General features: G+C 35.8%; 2 protein-coding genes across 2 annotated transcripts; one reads left to right on the plus strand and one right to left on the minus strand.

Moving 5' to 3' along the window:
- Window positions 1-155: 155 nt before the first annotated feature.
- Window positions 156-3366, plus strand: LOC111809707 (cytochrome c oxidase subunit 6a, mitochondrial). The gene is made up of 4 exons (XM_023696098.2): window positions 156-315; window positions 1537-1643; window positions 1759-1801; window positions 3123-3366. Exons 1-4 carry the CDS (start codon window positions 204-206, stop codon window positions 3155-3157), a joined length of 297 nt encoding a protein of 98 aa, XP_023551866.1. The 5' UTR covers window positions 156-203; the 3' UTR covers window positions 3158-3366.
- Window positions 3367-6860: 3494 nt separating this feature from the next.
- Window positions 6861-10352, minus strand: LOC111810093 (uncharacterized). The gene is made up of 2 exons (XM_023696665.2): window positions 7682-10352; window positions 6861-7599 (listed from the first exon to the last, which is right to left on the minus strand). Exons 1-2 carry the CDS (start codon window positions 10263-10265, stop codon window positions 7172-7174), a joined length of 3012 nt encoding a protein of 1003 aa, XP_023552433.2. The 5' UTR covers window positions 10266-10352; the 3' UTR covers window positions 6861-7171.
- Window positions 10353-13786: the final 3434 nt, after the last annotated feature.

The following is a 13786-nucleotide window of genomic DNA, read 5'->3' on the forward strand; positions in this document are numbered from 1 at the left end:
GTAATTTGGAAACCATTTTAAAGTTAAGAATAGAAACAAAAAAAATTTGAAATTTTGGGACGGTTTTTTTTTCCCTAATTTTCTGGAAGCGCACGTGCGAAGCTACACGCTTGGGATTATTCTAGCGAAAGAGTTTCAATCTAAAATGCAAGGGTTTGGTCATTACAATCATCTCGGTAATTGGTGTGAGAGAGTCAGAGAAAATGGCAATGGCGACGATCCGATCCAATCTTCTTCGCGCCGCCTTACGCGGTGCCTCACGAAACTCCGCTCAGCCTAAACGCGGCTTCGCTTCCTCTGCTCACGACGATGCTCGTAAGTCTCTTTCTCTCTCTCGGCATTTCGGATTATGATCGTGTTTGCGCTACAAACACGTCTCCCTCAATTTTCTTTTCTTTATTGACGGAATTTTTGCTTGTTGCTTTTGGAAACTTTGTTTAACCCGTTATATGTTTGATTTCATTCATTTGCCTGCGCTATTTTTATCTGACGAAATGGTGGAAAACAAGGATGATGTTGATTATTGAATCATGTTAAGAAATTTAGTCCAAAATGATTTGATCCGATGTTTTTTGTTCCTTTATGATTGGAAGTCTCGCGGAAGGAGGTGTTTTGAAATTTGAATTCTGATTTAAATGTTGGTATTCTATAGTGTTGTTAAATCATCGAGCGGGAGTATATACATGACACATTTGAGAATTAACGTGGATTAGGTTTCCAGTCGCTAAGAAGTTAATTTGATTTAAAGCTGATGGGAAAGAAGAAAACAAGAGGGGCAAACATATTTCTTGATCCATTACTGAGTGGCAGCAGCATAATTCTTGATTTCTATGATTGCATTAAAAAAAGAAAAGAAAAGACATGAACGAAAGTCTTGGATGTGGCTTGTGGTAGGCTTAATTACTTCTGATTTCGCATAAATAAGACATGAACGAAAGGAAACGTAAACTCAGTAAATTTATTAGAGGGTTTAGGGCTTTTTAATAAAACAATTCTTCCCCAGGATGAAGGTCGTGGAAGTTTCTCCACCTCTAACGTTACGCCTGCTTTTTTTTTGTTCTTTTGATAACCGGGAGTCAGAACTGTGTTCCTCTTAGCCAGGCACCCACATCCACCTCAAGGCCCAGACTTAAGGAGACATCGAGGGTTTTTTAGCATTATGCTAACCCGAAGGTTCGAACTTGGGACCTCTAAGTTGGTGTGCTCCTTGTGGGCTTTCCCGCTTCTTTGTTTTCTACCATTTTTTTCTCTCTTTTCTCACGTTTCTGGGTGTGGTTGGGGGAGGGGGACAGATATTCTTCTGTTTTTGGGGTGGGTTTTTGTAAACTGTTTGAGCTAAGCTAATTCAGTGTTGTGAATTTATTTTCTAGTAACCCACCATAACATATACTTGATAGCTCTTTACGTTGTTTGGGTACAATTACTTATTGTTATTTCTAAATACTATTGCAGAAGGAAAAACAGTATGCAGGAGTGCAATGATGCTTGTGCTCCCTATATTTTATCTCTCATACAAACTTTCTTTCTTTATGTCAGGTGAAACGGCAAAGTGGGAGAAGATTACTTATGCAGGCATTGTATCCTGCTCTATCTTAGCATTCTATAATCTATCAAAGGGCCACCCCCACTATGAAGAGCCCCCTGTGAGCTATAGCTTCAGTCAATTTATAATTTTTCCTCCACTTCTCAATATATTAGTTGCGTTATGCATTGTTTCTCATTTGTGGCCCATTTTGTTTGGGTTTTCATCGTTTGCAGGCATATCCATATTTGCACATTCGCAATAAAGAGTTCCCATGGGGTAAGCTTCCACGTCATTACTAGTTCTATTACATCTTTTAGATCCCTTTGAAGTTGCAATTTGGGTTTTGAAGAGGAAACTAGAACTGAATACTGCAGTGATGACATGTAGTGTTATTTTCTTCCTATTAAAGATGATGCTATATTATATTATCTTTTCAATTATTTTTATACTTTCTAGAAATAACAAACTCTATTTTCTACATGCATTTCAAAATTCATTTTGTTAAAAAAGGAAATGCCCAAAATGTATAATGTGATGTCCCACATTGGTGGGGGAGGAGAACAAACCACCATTTATAAGGGTGTGGAAACCTTCCCTTAGCAGACGCGTTTTAAAGCCTTGAGGGGAAGCCTGAAAGGGAAAGCCCAAAGAGGACAATATCTGCAAGTGGTGGATCTGGGTCGTTACATATAATTTCCAAGTAGTGGTGAATTTTCTGAGTTGATTTATGGTGCTAGTCGTTTTCTTAAAATAAATTATTGTTTTTATGAAAGTAACATTAAACATAATGTAGATTTTACAAATAATTAGTGATTATGCCTCTATGCTTTTGGTCCACATACATAATTATGGACGTTTTTCTTTGTTTGGATTGGACAGTGTTTGTAGTAATCAGAAACAAAAATTGATTAGCAGTCATTATCTCTGTTTACAGTTTACGTTGCTTGAGCATAATGTTGAAAGTTGAACTTAGGCCATTGATAATGTTGGCATCTGGAAGCTGAACCATCTAACATAGTTTCCCAAGCAAACTTACAGCTATTATGTAACTAATAGATTTGCTACCAACGGCCGCTAGTAACTCATAATTACCTCGTTCAGCTTGCCAACAGTTTTCTGATCTATTTTACAACCTCCTCCTTTCATTTACCGAACCCTCACTTAACTTTGAGCTGCCCCATCGTCAAATATCAAATGGTAGTTCAATGGATACCACTTTCTGTTGTTGATCATCTCTAGGTTTTATGGATACTTCTGGGATTGAACTGTTCGGAAGCTGTTTTCAGAAGTAGTTCCACTTTTATTTTTTGGTAACTCTGTTTGTGCAGTTTCTTCTCTCGTTATATTTTAGAACAACTGCAGTTGAAACTGGTCTTTAAAAGCTTTACAAGCAAAAAATTCATAGCATCATTGTAGGAAGTAGAGCTAGAAATGTACTGCAGCATTTATCAAAACTGGCTGAATTTGATGGATTTTGGTCTCTGTTCGTTTCTCGATTGGTCCTTTTGCGTTTATTATTTGTTGTGAAAATAATTGTTTCACTTCTTCAAATAATAATTTGTTTTTTTTAATTCTCAACCCTTTGTTTGTGCATCAGGTCCCGATGGTCTCTTTGAAGTGAAGCATCACTAAGGACTTGGTTTGGTTCGAGGGGACATCGAGCATAGGAATTCTACTTCACTTTGTTCCATATCAGAAAGACTTCATCGACTGGTTCGGTTGAAATTTTCTTTACAAAGGATGCATGGTCATTTTTCATTTGTTAAATGCTATCAGGGTCTGATATCTTTTTTGTGTTGTCAAAACTATCCTTCCTGATTAATAAAATTAACTTTCCATCATTCTAAAGCTGAGTTTGTAATTAGTGGTACTAATGGTGGTAATGGTTACTTGGTAAACTGAAGCAATTGTTAGGTTTATCAACACAATAGTTGGATCACAAGAACTAGAACAAGAACTTCAATTGTTTTATAAGCCACTGATGAGTCCTTGGATGTATGTATGTATAAATCTCAAATCTGTTGATAATATTCAAGCTTATCAGTGGATCAGAATTACCAAATTGTAGTTCATCTAGCTGTGAGTCTCAAATTGTGTAAGTTTGCCAGAATAAAGCAGCTCTGATTTATGAGCTTCGATAAGAAAGGGAAAAACAGAAGTGTACAGTGTGTGTAATGATAGAACAAAGAATTTGACATCTCATTGACGTCAGAAATGTATGAAAAAGCATTAGGCTATATGTTCATAGGTAGGAGTATCATCAAGCTTCTATACAATCAAATTGAGAATAAAAGTAGAAGCTCTTCAATAAAATGAAAGAAACTTTTAAGGGAGCGAGTGGAAACGCATTTTAGAAGCTCGAAAGGAAAAGCCAAATAGGACAAAAATGGCTGTTACATTGAGATTCAAAACTCGAACTTCTTAAATTTTTAATATTTCCTATGACTAATGGCCGGTATCGCTCAGTTATCAGTTAGTAGAGCCTCGTATTACCGGTTCAAATCCGCTATTGACAATAAGGATAATGTGTAGGAAAAGAAATGGCCGGTATAGCTCAGTTAGTAGAGCAGATGACTCAAAATCATCTCAAACAAAGACCGCTTTCCTTTGATTCTACATTTATGTCCCGAAGATGAAGGGGAATCCGTAGACAACTGGTCGTTACTAGAAGATGAGAAAGATGCTGGCTTAATTGATTAGATTATAAGAAGAGCGAGGCGCAAGTGCTGGCTGCTCAATAGAGGGCTGCGACCCTTCGGACTCTGACTCCCCGCACGGGAGGCGTAGGAAGATTGAAATTCGAACCTCTAACTAAACTTTTAAATTAGTTATAATTACTGTAATGTATTATATTATATGGATATGAAAATTTGAACACAAAATAATAAAGATCACTATACTGTATATATATTCTTTTTAAGCACTGGTAGTTCAAATTTTAAAAGAATTATTGTTTGAAGTTGATGAACAAATAAATAATTGAAAAGTTGAGTTGAAATATTGAATCCAATTGATATTTTAATATATTATTATTATTATTATTATTATTATTATTATAAAGATTAAAAAAATTATAGTTAAAAGCAAAATGCTTTAACAGGCATGTTGCTTTATTTGCTGTCTGTCCCATTCCACTTTTTTTGATGTGTTGAATTGTCAAAAAGTTCACAACTAAAGCTTTTTTCTACTTTCTATATTATTAATAAATTCATCCCAACATTTTTTTTTTTTTTTTTAATTTAAACCATTTTGGTTACCCAATAATAATAATAATAATAATAATAATAATAATAACAATTAAAGATTCCTCCTTCCACTTTTGTATTTTCAAGGCAAAATAATTAGGTTCATTTCAAAGAATGTTTTTAAGTTCAATTATAAATTAAACCTTTTTAAAATATTAATAGATTAATTTTATTTTTTTTAAAAAGAAAACCATTACTTTTGATTTTTAATTTAAAGTACACATTTATTAATACTTTTGAAGTATAAATTATGAGAATATACATACAAAAAAGAATCAAATCAAAGAATTCTTTGTCTCATTTTATGCCTGTCCTTCCATTTTCTCTGTCTTTCTTTTTCTTTGTCTTTGAATTTTTCGAGAAATAGAGGCATGATTGTTTCTCGAATAAACACTTCTACGATATAATGCTCTCGATATTTTCCTTCATTTAATGTGATATAGTCACGTTCGTTACTATTCCCACATACCATTACAAGTCATTTCAGTATGTTTTGTCTCAATTGCATGCTTTTTAAGAAAATCTTCCCGTCAAGCAATTTTATATTAGTGACCTCTAGAATGTTCTTTTAAGATGTATGTGAGTAAAGACGAAACATATTGAAAGAATTCGTGTTGGTCTGTGGAAATAGTGTTCGCTCTTAGAAGTGAAAAGTAAATAATGTGAACATGTTGCATAGGATGTAGGAAAATGTCCGAGTTTCAAATTTTCAGTAATGGGTATTATTTTTTTTTTAAATAATGTCGTTTAACATTATCGTGGGAAGATTCGTGACGACGATATTCTCTTTTTTTTTAATAAAAATAGACAAAAGTTATAAAATAAAAAAAAAAAAAAAAAAAAAAAAAAAAAAGGGGGTTAAATGAAAAGAAGTAGCATAAGGTAATAATAGAGATGCAAAATTGAATGTCCAAACTCTAAAGTGGTCAGTATTTGGTAGATTTTGTTGAAAAGTAGTTTGTCATTTAGAGGACAAAATTGTCCTTTCCCTCTGGACACACATTTTTTCAACGATCTAACCCTAATAACCTTCCCGTCCCGATAGAGATCTTTCTGTATCGAAATTTCAGTTGAAAAAATCATCGAGGAATTTCTATTTCTTTGAAATTTTAATATTTAGAGAGTGAAAAAATGAACGAACGATATTAAAAAAGTATTAACGAAATTAAAAAGGACAAAATACGAGAAATAGAAAACGTTAGATTGGAGATTGAATTATAGAAGTGGAAGAAAAATGAAAGAGGAAGGATGATGAGGTATGAAACGGTGTTCGTCCACGTACAAACAGAATGTTCATATGATCTAATAACTCGACAAATTTGGACTAACCAATCCAAATCATAAAAATTGAGTTGGAAACTCATTTAGCTTGTCGGTTAACATTTTTCAGTCTGAAAAAGAATATTTGTAGCTAATATTAACGATGAATTATGACCTGTTATGTACACTATATAAGATTTTAATTATTAATATAACGTGATCGAGATAAATATAATTTTTTTAAAAACCATGAAAAAAGAACCAAAATCCAACCACCTTAAAGTTTGAAAAAAAAAACATTAACCTATTTGGTTGGCACCGGACGATAAAAGTTGAAAGAGTTGGTAACGTAAAGAATAATGTTTTCTAAAAAAAAATAATAATAATAATAATATTTTTTAAAGAGGGAATCTAGGACTGTGAAAATGGATGGGACGTGCCACATCATTGATTGGATTTTGGAACATTATGCCAATATTAATAATATAATAAAATTTCCGTTTGCGACCGATGAGTCTCGGGTCGCCTTGTTAGGTAATTCCCACTACACAATCGGTAAAATCATGTGTTAGATGAACACAACTCTCCACAATGGTATAATATTGTCTACCTTTCAGCATAAGCACTCATGTCATCCTCTAAATTAGCGGATATGACGACTTAAATATGCAATAGGGTGTTGTAAATGGTCTTGCTGGTACGATGTACTAAGATTCAGCCCTTTGTCACTCTCGTTAATACTCTTATCTTTGGGCTAGTTGTGAACGGAGACGGTTAATACTCAGATTTTCATTAATATGCTTGAGCAATTCAAGAAAAAAAACCATGGAAACAGAAAAGAATAGAGACTATATTAAGCTTGAAAAATGGCTGATTGATCCATATAAAGGGCATCATCTTCTTCTTCCTCCTTGACATAACAACACACTGTTTCCATTACTACTAGCACACTAAAAACCAGAGCGCACCATTAACACTGACCTCTCTATTGCTACTCTAACTCTACTGTTCCACTAAATGATGATGATGGTGAATGACATGACTGACACCCATCTCACTCTCACCACCACCACGCCACCACCGCCACCACAATCCCCAATCCCATCTCCCTAAACTGTACACAAACTCCGTACTACAATTTTCAAATGCTCAGAAGATCAGGCGGTGGCTGTGTTGTTTTCTTTGGTGAATCCAACGCCACCGTTGTTCCAGGTGGTGACATTGCCGATGTTGCTTCGCCTTCTTTACAGCTTGGTGCCCTCGACAGCTCTGTCAGGATTTGAACTACTTCTCTCATTGTTGGCCTCTCCACTGCCTGCTCTTCCACACACAGCATTGCTACATAGAACATATGACTCACTTCATTCAGCGGCACCGACGACAGCCGTGGATCGATGATTTTCACCACCCCTTCGTTGTTGGGGCTCGTCATTTTTCTAACCCATTGAACTATGTCGACCCCGTCACCGAATTCCCCGACGGGCTTTCGCCCGCTCACCAATTCTAAAAGTACTACTCCAAAGCTATAAACATCGCTCTTCTCGTCCACTCGTAGTGTATAAGCGTATTCTGCATAACATATATAAGTTCAATTTATAATCACATTTTTCAGCCACAACCATATTCGAGTAATACGACATTAAATTGTTACCTGGAGCTATGTATCCGTAAGAACCAGCTATGGCGGACATACACTCTGATGTACCTGAATCCTGAAGAAACTTGGCAAGCCCAAAATCAGCAACATGAGCTTCGTAATCAGAATCCAGAAGAATGTTGTTTGATTTCACATCTCGATGAACAATCAATGGCGAACAGTCATGATGTAAATAGCATAGACCTTTAGCAGCTTCAATGGCGATTTTATACCTTGTGTCCCACTGCAAATGGCCGCCCTTCTTCCCGTGAAGAACTTCCCCTAAACTCCCATTAGGCATGTATTCATAAACCAGAAGATTGGTTTCGTGATTTGAACAGAAACCCAATAATCTAACGATGTGGCGATGTTTAATTCTCCCCAGAGTTTGTATCTCAGCGTTGAATCCATGGTCATGGGAGGACCCACGGCTCATTGCCGGAAGCCTTTTCACGGCGACATGATCACCGCTCGGCATAAAACCTTTGTAAACAATCCCTGCGCCTCCTTTTCCGATTATGTTGTCTTCTTTCAAGGAGTTCAAAATGTCATCGACTGTGAAATCTAGTCTTTGGAATGCGGTTAGTTTCCAAGCTCGAGAGCCGCTCGCTCGTTTTAGCGATCTAGCTTTGATGATTGCTGCGATTGCGAAGGCGATGGAGCAGACGAGTAAGACGATGACGAGCAGAAGCTTAACAGAGGCAGAGAGTGAGGGTTTTAAATGAGGGGGGTGAGTGCCATTGTCGACGCCATTTCTGCAAGGTCCTAAGTATGGACCGCAGAGATCTGGGTTGCCTAGGAATGAGGTGTAGTTGAAGTAGCTAAACTGGCCGGTGCCCGGAACTAAACCGGAGAGATTGTTATATGAAAAATCAACGGATGTTAAGCTCTGCATTGAGGATATTGAAGCAGGGACGCTTCCGATTAAGTGATTTCTTGAGAGATTCAGATAGTTCAATATTCTCATTGTGGTGATTTCATTCGGAATCTCACCGGAGAGTTCGTTGCGACTGAGATCGACGAAGGTTAAGAGCTTACATTGGCTGATTTCAGGGGCGATTTGGCCGGAGAATTTGTTGTGGCTGAAATCGATCTTTGATAACTGCTGTAATCGTCCGATTTCAGGTGGGATTTGGCCGGAGAATTTATTCCCATCGAGTAGAAGCTTCTGGACACCGGAGAAATTTCCAACCATCGGTGGAAGGGATCCCGAGAGGCGATTGTTTGAGAGACTAATTTGGCCGAGATTCGCTGAGACAGAATCAGTGACCGGAAACTCTCCGGTGAGGAAATTGTTCTGCAACTCAACTTGGGAAAGATTTGGCAGACTGAACAGACCCTTCGGAATCGAACCATTGAGAAAATTTTCCCCCATTCGAATACGGCTCAATGATTCGCATCGACCGAGAGATTCAGGGATTGGACCGAACAAGAAATTCCCGAGGGTAATCAGAGTTTGAAGCCGGTTTCCATGGCACATATCGGGAGGTAAAGTTCCAGTCAACTTGTTCGACGAAATGTCAAGAACAACAAGCTTGCCATTCTTCCCCAAATTATAAGGAATAGAGCCGGTGAAGTTATTTTCCCACAACTGCAACACTTCCAGCTCCGTTAACTCACCGATGAACTGTGGAATAGCTCCATGAAGCTTATTCCTGAACAGATGCAAAAGCGTCAAGTTCTTGAGTTGAGAGAACGAGTCCGGAATCTCCCCAACAAGAATGTTGTTAGACAAATCCATGGATTTCAACTCGGTTAAGCTCCCAAGCTCTGGAATCAAAGGCCCAGAAAACCCATTCACCTGGAGAAACAGAGTATCCAATTTCCGAAGTTTTCCAAGTTCGCGAGGAATCTCACCCATTAACCCACAGTTTGCCGCATCCAATCGAACCAGCTCCGATAAGTTTCCGATCTCCGGCGGCAAACCGCCATCGTAGGTATTGTAATACCCAATGTAAAGTTCACGAAGCCTCGTTAAATTACCAATCTCCGGCGGAATCGAACCTTGAAGCTCATTTCCAGAAACAGCCAAGTACTCCATGAACTGCCAGGTTCCATACTCCGGCGGAATCACACCGGAGAAGAAGTTCCCACCGAGATGCAAATGGCGAAGATTCGGCAACTCAATGACCACAAGCGGCAAGTTCCCAGACATATTATTGTTATACAAATCAAGAACCTCCAGATTCTTAAGCAAGGAGAGTTGCAAAGGAAATGTGCCATTAATCAGATTGTTCGAGAGGTTAAGGTATTTAAGCGGAGAGATAGCAGAGATCTCCGGCGGAATGGGGCCGGAAATCTGATTAGCAGCAAGAGATAGATTCGCGAGAAACCGAAGACTACCCAGGTCAGGAGAAAGAGTGCCGGAGAGATTCAATCCGGCAAGGTCAAGGCCGACGACATGGCGGCGGAAATCGCAGACGACTCCAGTCCAAGTACAGTGGGGCGTAGCAGCATCCCAGTTGGAAAGCGGCGAGTGAGAGTCATCGGAGAGGGAGGTTTTGAGAGATAGAAGAGCACGAAATTCAGGCAAGTGAGAAGAAAGGGAGAGATGGGTATGAAGGTGAAGAAGGAGAAAGAGGAGCAGAAGAAGCTTCATTTCAATGGCGATTTCAGTCGGAAAATGGGAGAGAAATTGAGAGAGAAAGCGTTGGTTAGGAAGTAGGGTGGGAGTAGTAGAAGAACAGATGTGAGCTGTTGGTCATTTTATCTTCCAAATTTATTATTATTATTATTATTATTTTAATAAAAAATTAAAATGAAATTCTCTTTTGCAATTATTAATATTTATTTTCTTGCAATTTAATTACAAAAGGTGGTTCATGATAACTATCCCCAGAAAGAGTTTCATTTAATTTATATATATATATATATTAATATATATATATACATTTTTTTATTTATTTATTATATTGATTTATGAGTTTTTTTAAATACGTTACATCCCTGCTTCTAATTTAGTTTTTAAATTATTGGTATGATTGAATTTGAATATAAAATTTTAATTAAATATTTAAAGGCGATAAAATATTGAAATCATGATTCAAATTAAACAAACTACAAATTTTGGGCAAGAATTCACGACATGAACGCACTTTTATCGAATCAGGCATAAATAAGTGTCTATCTAATGACAGATAAACCTCCATTTTGGTGGTATACACAAACTACTGCGATTCAAGTGTATTTGGTTTGGATGGGCTGAGTCGAGTTTTCCTTCTTCTCAAAGAGAGACAAAAACGTTCCAATCATTTATAAAAAAAAAAAAAAAAAATTGAAGTAATTGAACGAACCCGATCGAATTTGTAAAGTTTACACGAGAGTTTGATTGATTGATACGAGGCTTTTCTCGAAGCTAATGGCCAAATAGAAGAAAAACTGCGTAACTTTTCTCAACAAAAAAACCAAAAGCTTTTCAAACACAAAAAAACAATAATAAAAACTTTAATTAAAAAAATAATAATAATAATAATTAAAAGTTTATAATTAATATTCGTAACGCGGTGTTCTTACACGTGGCTATAGATGATTGAAATTTTTATTATTTTTAATATATACGTCGTATTTTTTGTAATTTAGGAAAATAAAAATTAATTAAAATAAGTATAATAATTGAATTTATATTAGTTAGGAACCGAAATGATCACATTTAAATGATTTAAATGATATTGCTCATATGTTGGCATAATTCATGGATATTGTTTACTAAAAAGAATATAATACTTTTTATCATATTTTAACAATTATTAATTTTTAATAACCATAAATGTAATATTATAATAATATTTAAAATAGTAGGAAGAAAAGTGGGGACCATTTAAAACTGAAATTATGGTACCAAATGGATGAGTATATGGTGGGGCCCACCCACCCAAAATTAGCAAATAAATGACCAAAAAGCCCTCATCTTTAAAGGGCAACTCTCCTACCGCTCTCAATTCAATTTCTGTTTCCAATTTCATGCATAAATTATTGTGCTCAATTTAGGGTTTATATTATTTTTTTAAAAAAATATTAATTGATTTATATTATCCTATTCAGTTACATTTTGTAAAAAATAAAAATAATAAAAATATTTACATAAATAGTTAAGAAGAGTTAAATTTAATTTTAATTTCATAACTAAAATTTACTGAATTGCCCTGGGTGCCACGTGCAACAAACCTCACCTAAATGGGGACCACAAACACAACAAACCTTAACCTTCTACCCCCTCCATCCATGACCGATCACGTGGGTCCCCACGTGAGATGAAAATGACGGAGCAGCCAAAACTAACCCCACAATTACCACACTACCCCTTCCCTTCCACCTTTACTTTACTCAAGAGAACGTGTCCTACGCCTGATCGGAGTTGGACCCTATTGTCATTTTCCTTACAATCCGACTGTTTGGTAAGGTTTTGCAATAAGTTTTGAGACACATATTTAATATTCTTATTTGTATTTTTACAATTTAAGATATTATTATTATTTACAAAACTTAAAAATTCATATTCTTCTTCAAATTATTAAAAAATGTCAACTCATGAATCAACCGTGTAACAATCCATGAAGTCTATTGCCAGTAGATATTTTCTTCTATAGAATTTTTTTTTTCCGTCTTTCCTCACGGTTTTTAAGGTTTTTAAAACGCGTTTATTAGAGAGAGATTTTCACACCCTTATAAAATGTTTTGTTTCCTCTAGTATCTCAAAATTCATCCATTTTGAGGTTCAACATCCTAGTTGGCACACTGTCTGGTGTCCACCACTGTCTAGTGTCTAGAAAGGAAATGAAACATTTTTCTTATAAGGGTGTGAAAACATCTCCCTATTTTAAAAACCTTGACAATATCTACTAGCAGTGGGCTTAGACCGTTACCAACACAAATATTAAGGTTTCTATGCAATCTAAATTTAAATCGTAAAAAGAAAAAAAACTCAACCCAACCCAACCCAACGTTATACTTTGGGTTGAGTAGTTTGGATTGGTCGGGTTATTAGGTCATTTAAACAAATTAGTAAAATGAAAATATATATATATATAAATTTAACTAAAATAAATTAAATAAGTTCAATTAATTATTACAGCTTTCAAAAGTTAAAAATAAAAATGTCAACATTACCAATGTATTAGAGTAGTAATTAAATAATTAGCTAATTAATATTTTCAATTAATTAAATTAATAAAAAAAGAATCCATTAGTGAGAAATCCAAGAACATCCAGCTATGATCAACTTAAACAGAAATAAAAAATATATCAATAATAATTAAAAATAAAAGAATAAGCCCACTAATCAAGGTTTAGGGAATCATTTAGTGAGGTTAATTAAAGATTTAAGAGGGAGGCTCTGTTAAAATTTAAAAATCTCTCCTCCTTTTCCTCTTCCCAACCACTTCCTAATTTTAATCCATATTTTTTATTTTTTTATTTTTTTATTTTTTAAAAATAAATTATAATAATAATTTTGATTTGTGTTTTCCCACAATTGGGACTCACCCATCAATGCGCTGTCGTTTCTCTCCCTCTTTCATTTTCTTAATAATTCATATGATATCAAATAATAATAATAACAATAATAATGCTACTAATTAGGGATATAACTTATAAGATAAACTACCAACTTAGTACTATAGTTTAAATATATCTCATAAACTTTATAAACTATACCCGTTAACAATGATATACCTGAATAGTTTATTATCACTATACTCGGTGTCTTAAATACAGTTTTAATAATATTGATGTATCAGTAGTGTAATGACCCAGATCCACCACTAGTAGATATTGTCATCTTTGGGCTTTCTGTCAAGGCTTTAAAACGTGTATGCTAGGGGAAGGTTTCCACACCCTTATAAATGGTGGTTTGTTCTCCTCCCTAACTAATGTGGAACATCACAATCCACCTCCCTTTGAGGCCTAGCGTCCTCGTTGACACTCTTTCCTTCCTCTAGTCGATGTGGGACCGCCCCAAATTCACCCCCATTTGGGCCTAGCGTTCTTACTAGCACACCGTCTCGTGTCTACCCCATTTTGGGGAATAGTGAGAAGGCTGGCATATCGTCCGATGTCTGGCTCTGATACCAATTGTGATGTCTCACATTGGTTGGGGAGGAGAACAAACCACCATTTATAAGG

The sequence above is a fragment of the Cucurbita pepo genome, chromosome 14 (genome assembly GCF_057944985.1).
Source record: "Cucurbita pepo subsp. pepo isolate OVF chromosome 14, ASM5794498v1, whole genome shotgun sequence".
NCBI classification, from domain to species: Eukaryota; Viridiplantae; Streptophyta; class Magnoliopsida; order Cucurbitales; family Cucurbitaceae; genus Cucurbita; species Cucurbita pepo.

What these genes read in the sequence shown, in the direction of transcription:
- LOC111809707 (XM_023696098.2), top strand. Translation starts at nt 204, where the DNA reads ATGGCAATGGCGACGATCCGATCCAATCTTCTTCGCGCCGCCTTACGC. An exon ending in CTCTGCTCACGACGATGCTC is followed by an intron (nt 316 to 1,536) that starts GTAAGTCTCTTT and finishes TCTTTATGTCAG; the next exon opens with GTGAAACGGCAAAGTGGGAG. An exon ending in CAATAAAGAGTTCCCATGGG is followed by an intron (nt 1,802 to 3,122) that starts GTAAGCTTCCAC and finishes TTTGTGCATCAG; the next exon opens with GTCCCGATGGTCTCTTTGAA.
- LOC111810093 (XM_023696665.2), bottom strand. Translation starts at nt 10,265, where the DNA reads ATGAAGCTTCTTCTGCTCCTCTTTCTCCTTCTTCACCTTCATACCCAT. An exon ending in TTACGGATACATAGCTCCAG is followed by an intron (nt 7,600 to 7,681) that starts GTAACAATTTAA and finishes TATGTTATGCAG; the next exon opens with AATACGCTTATACACTACGA.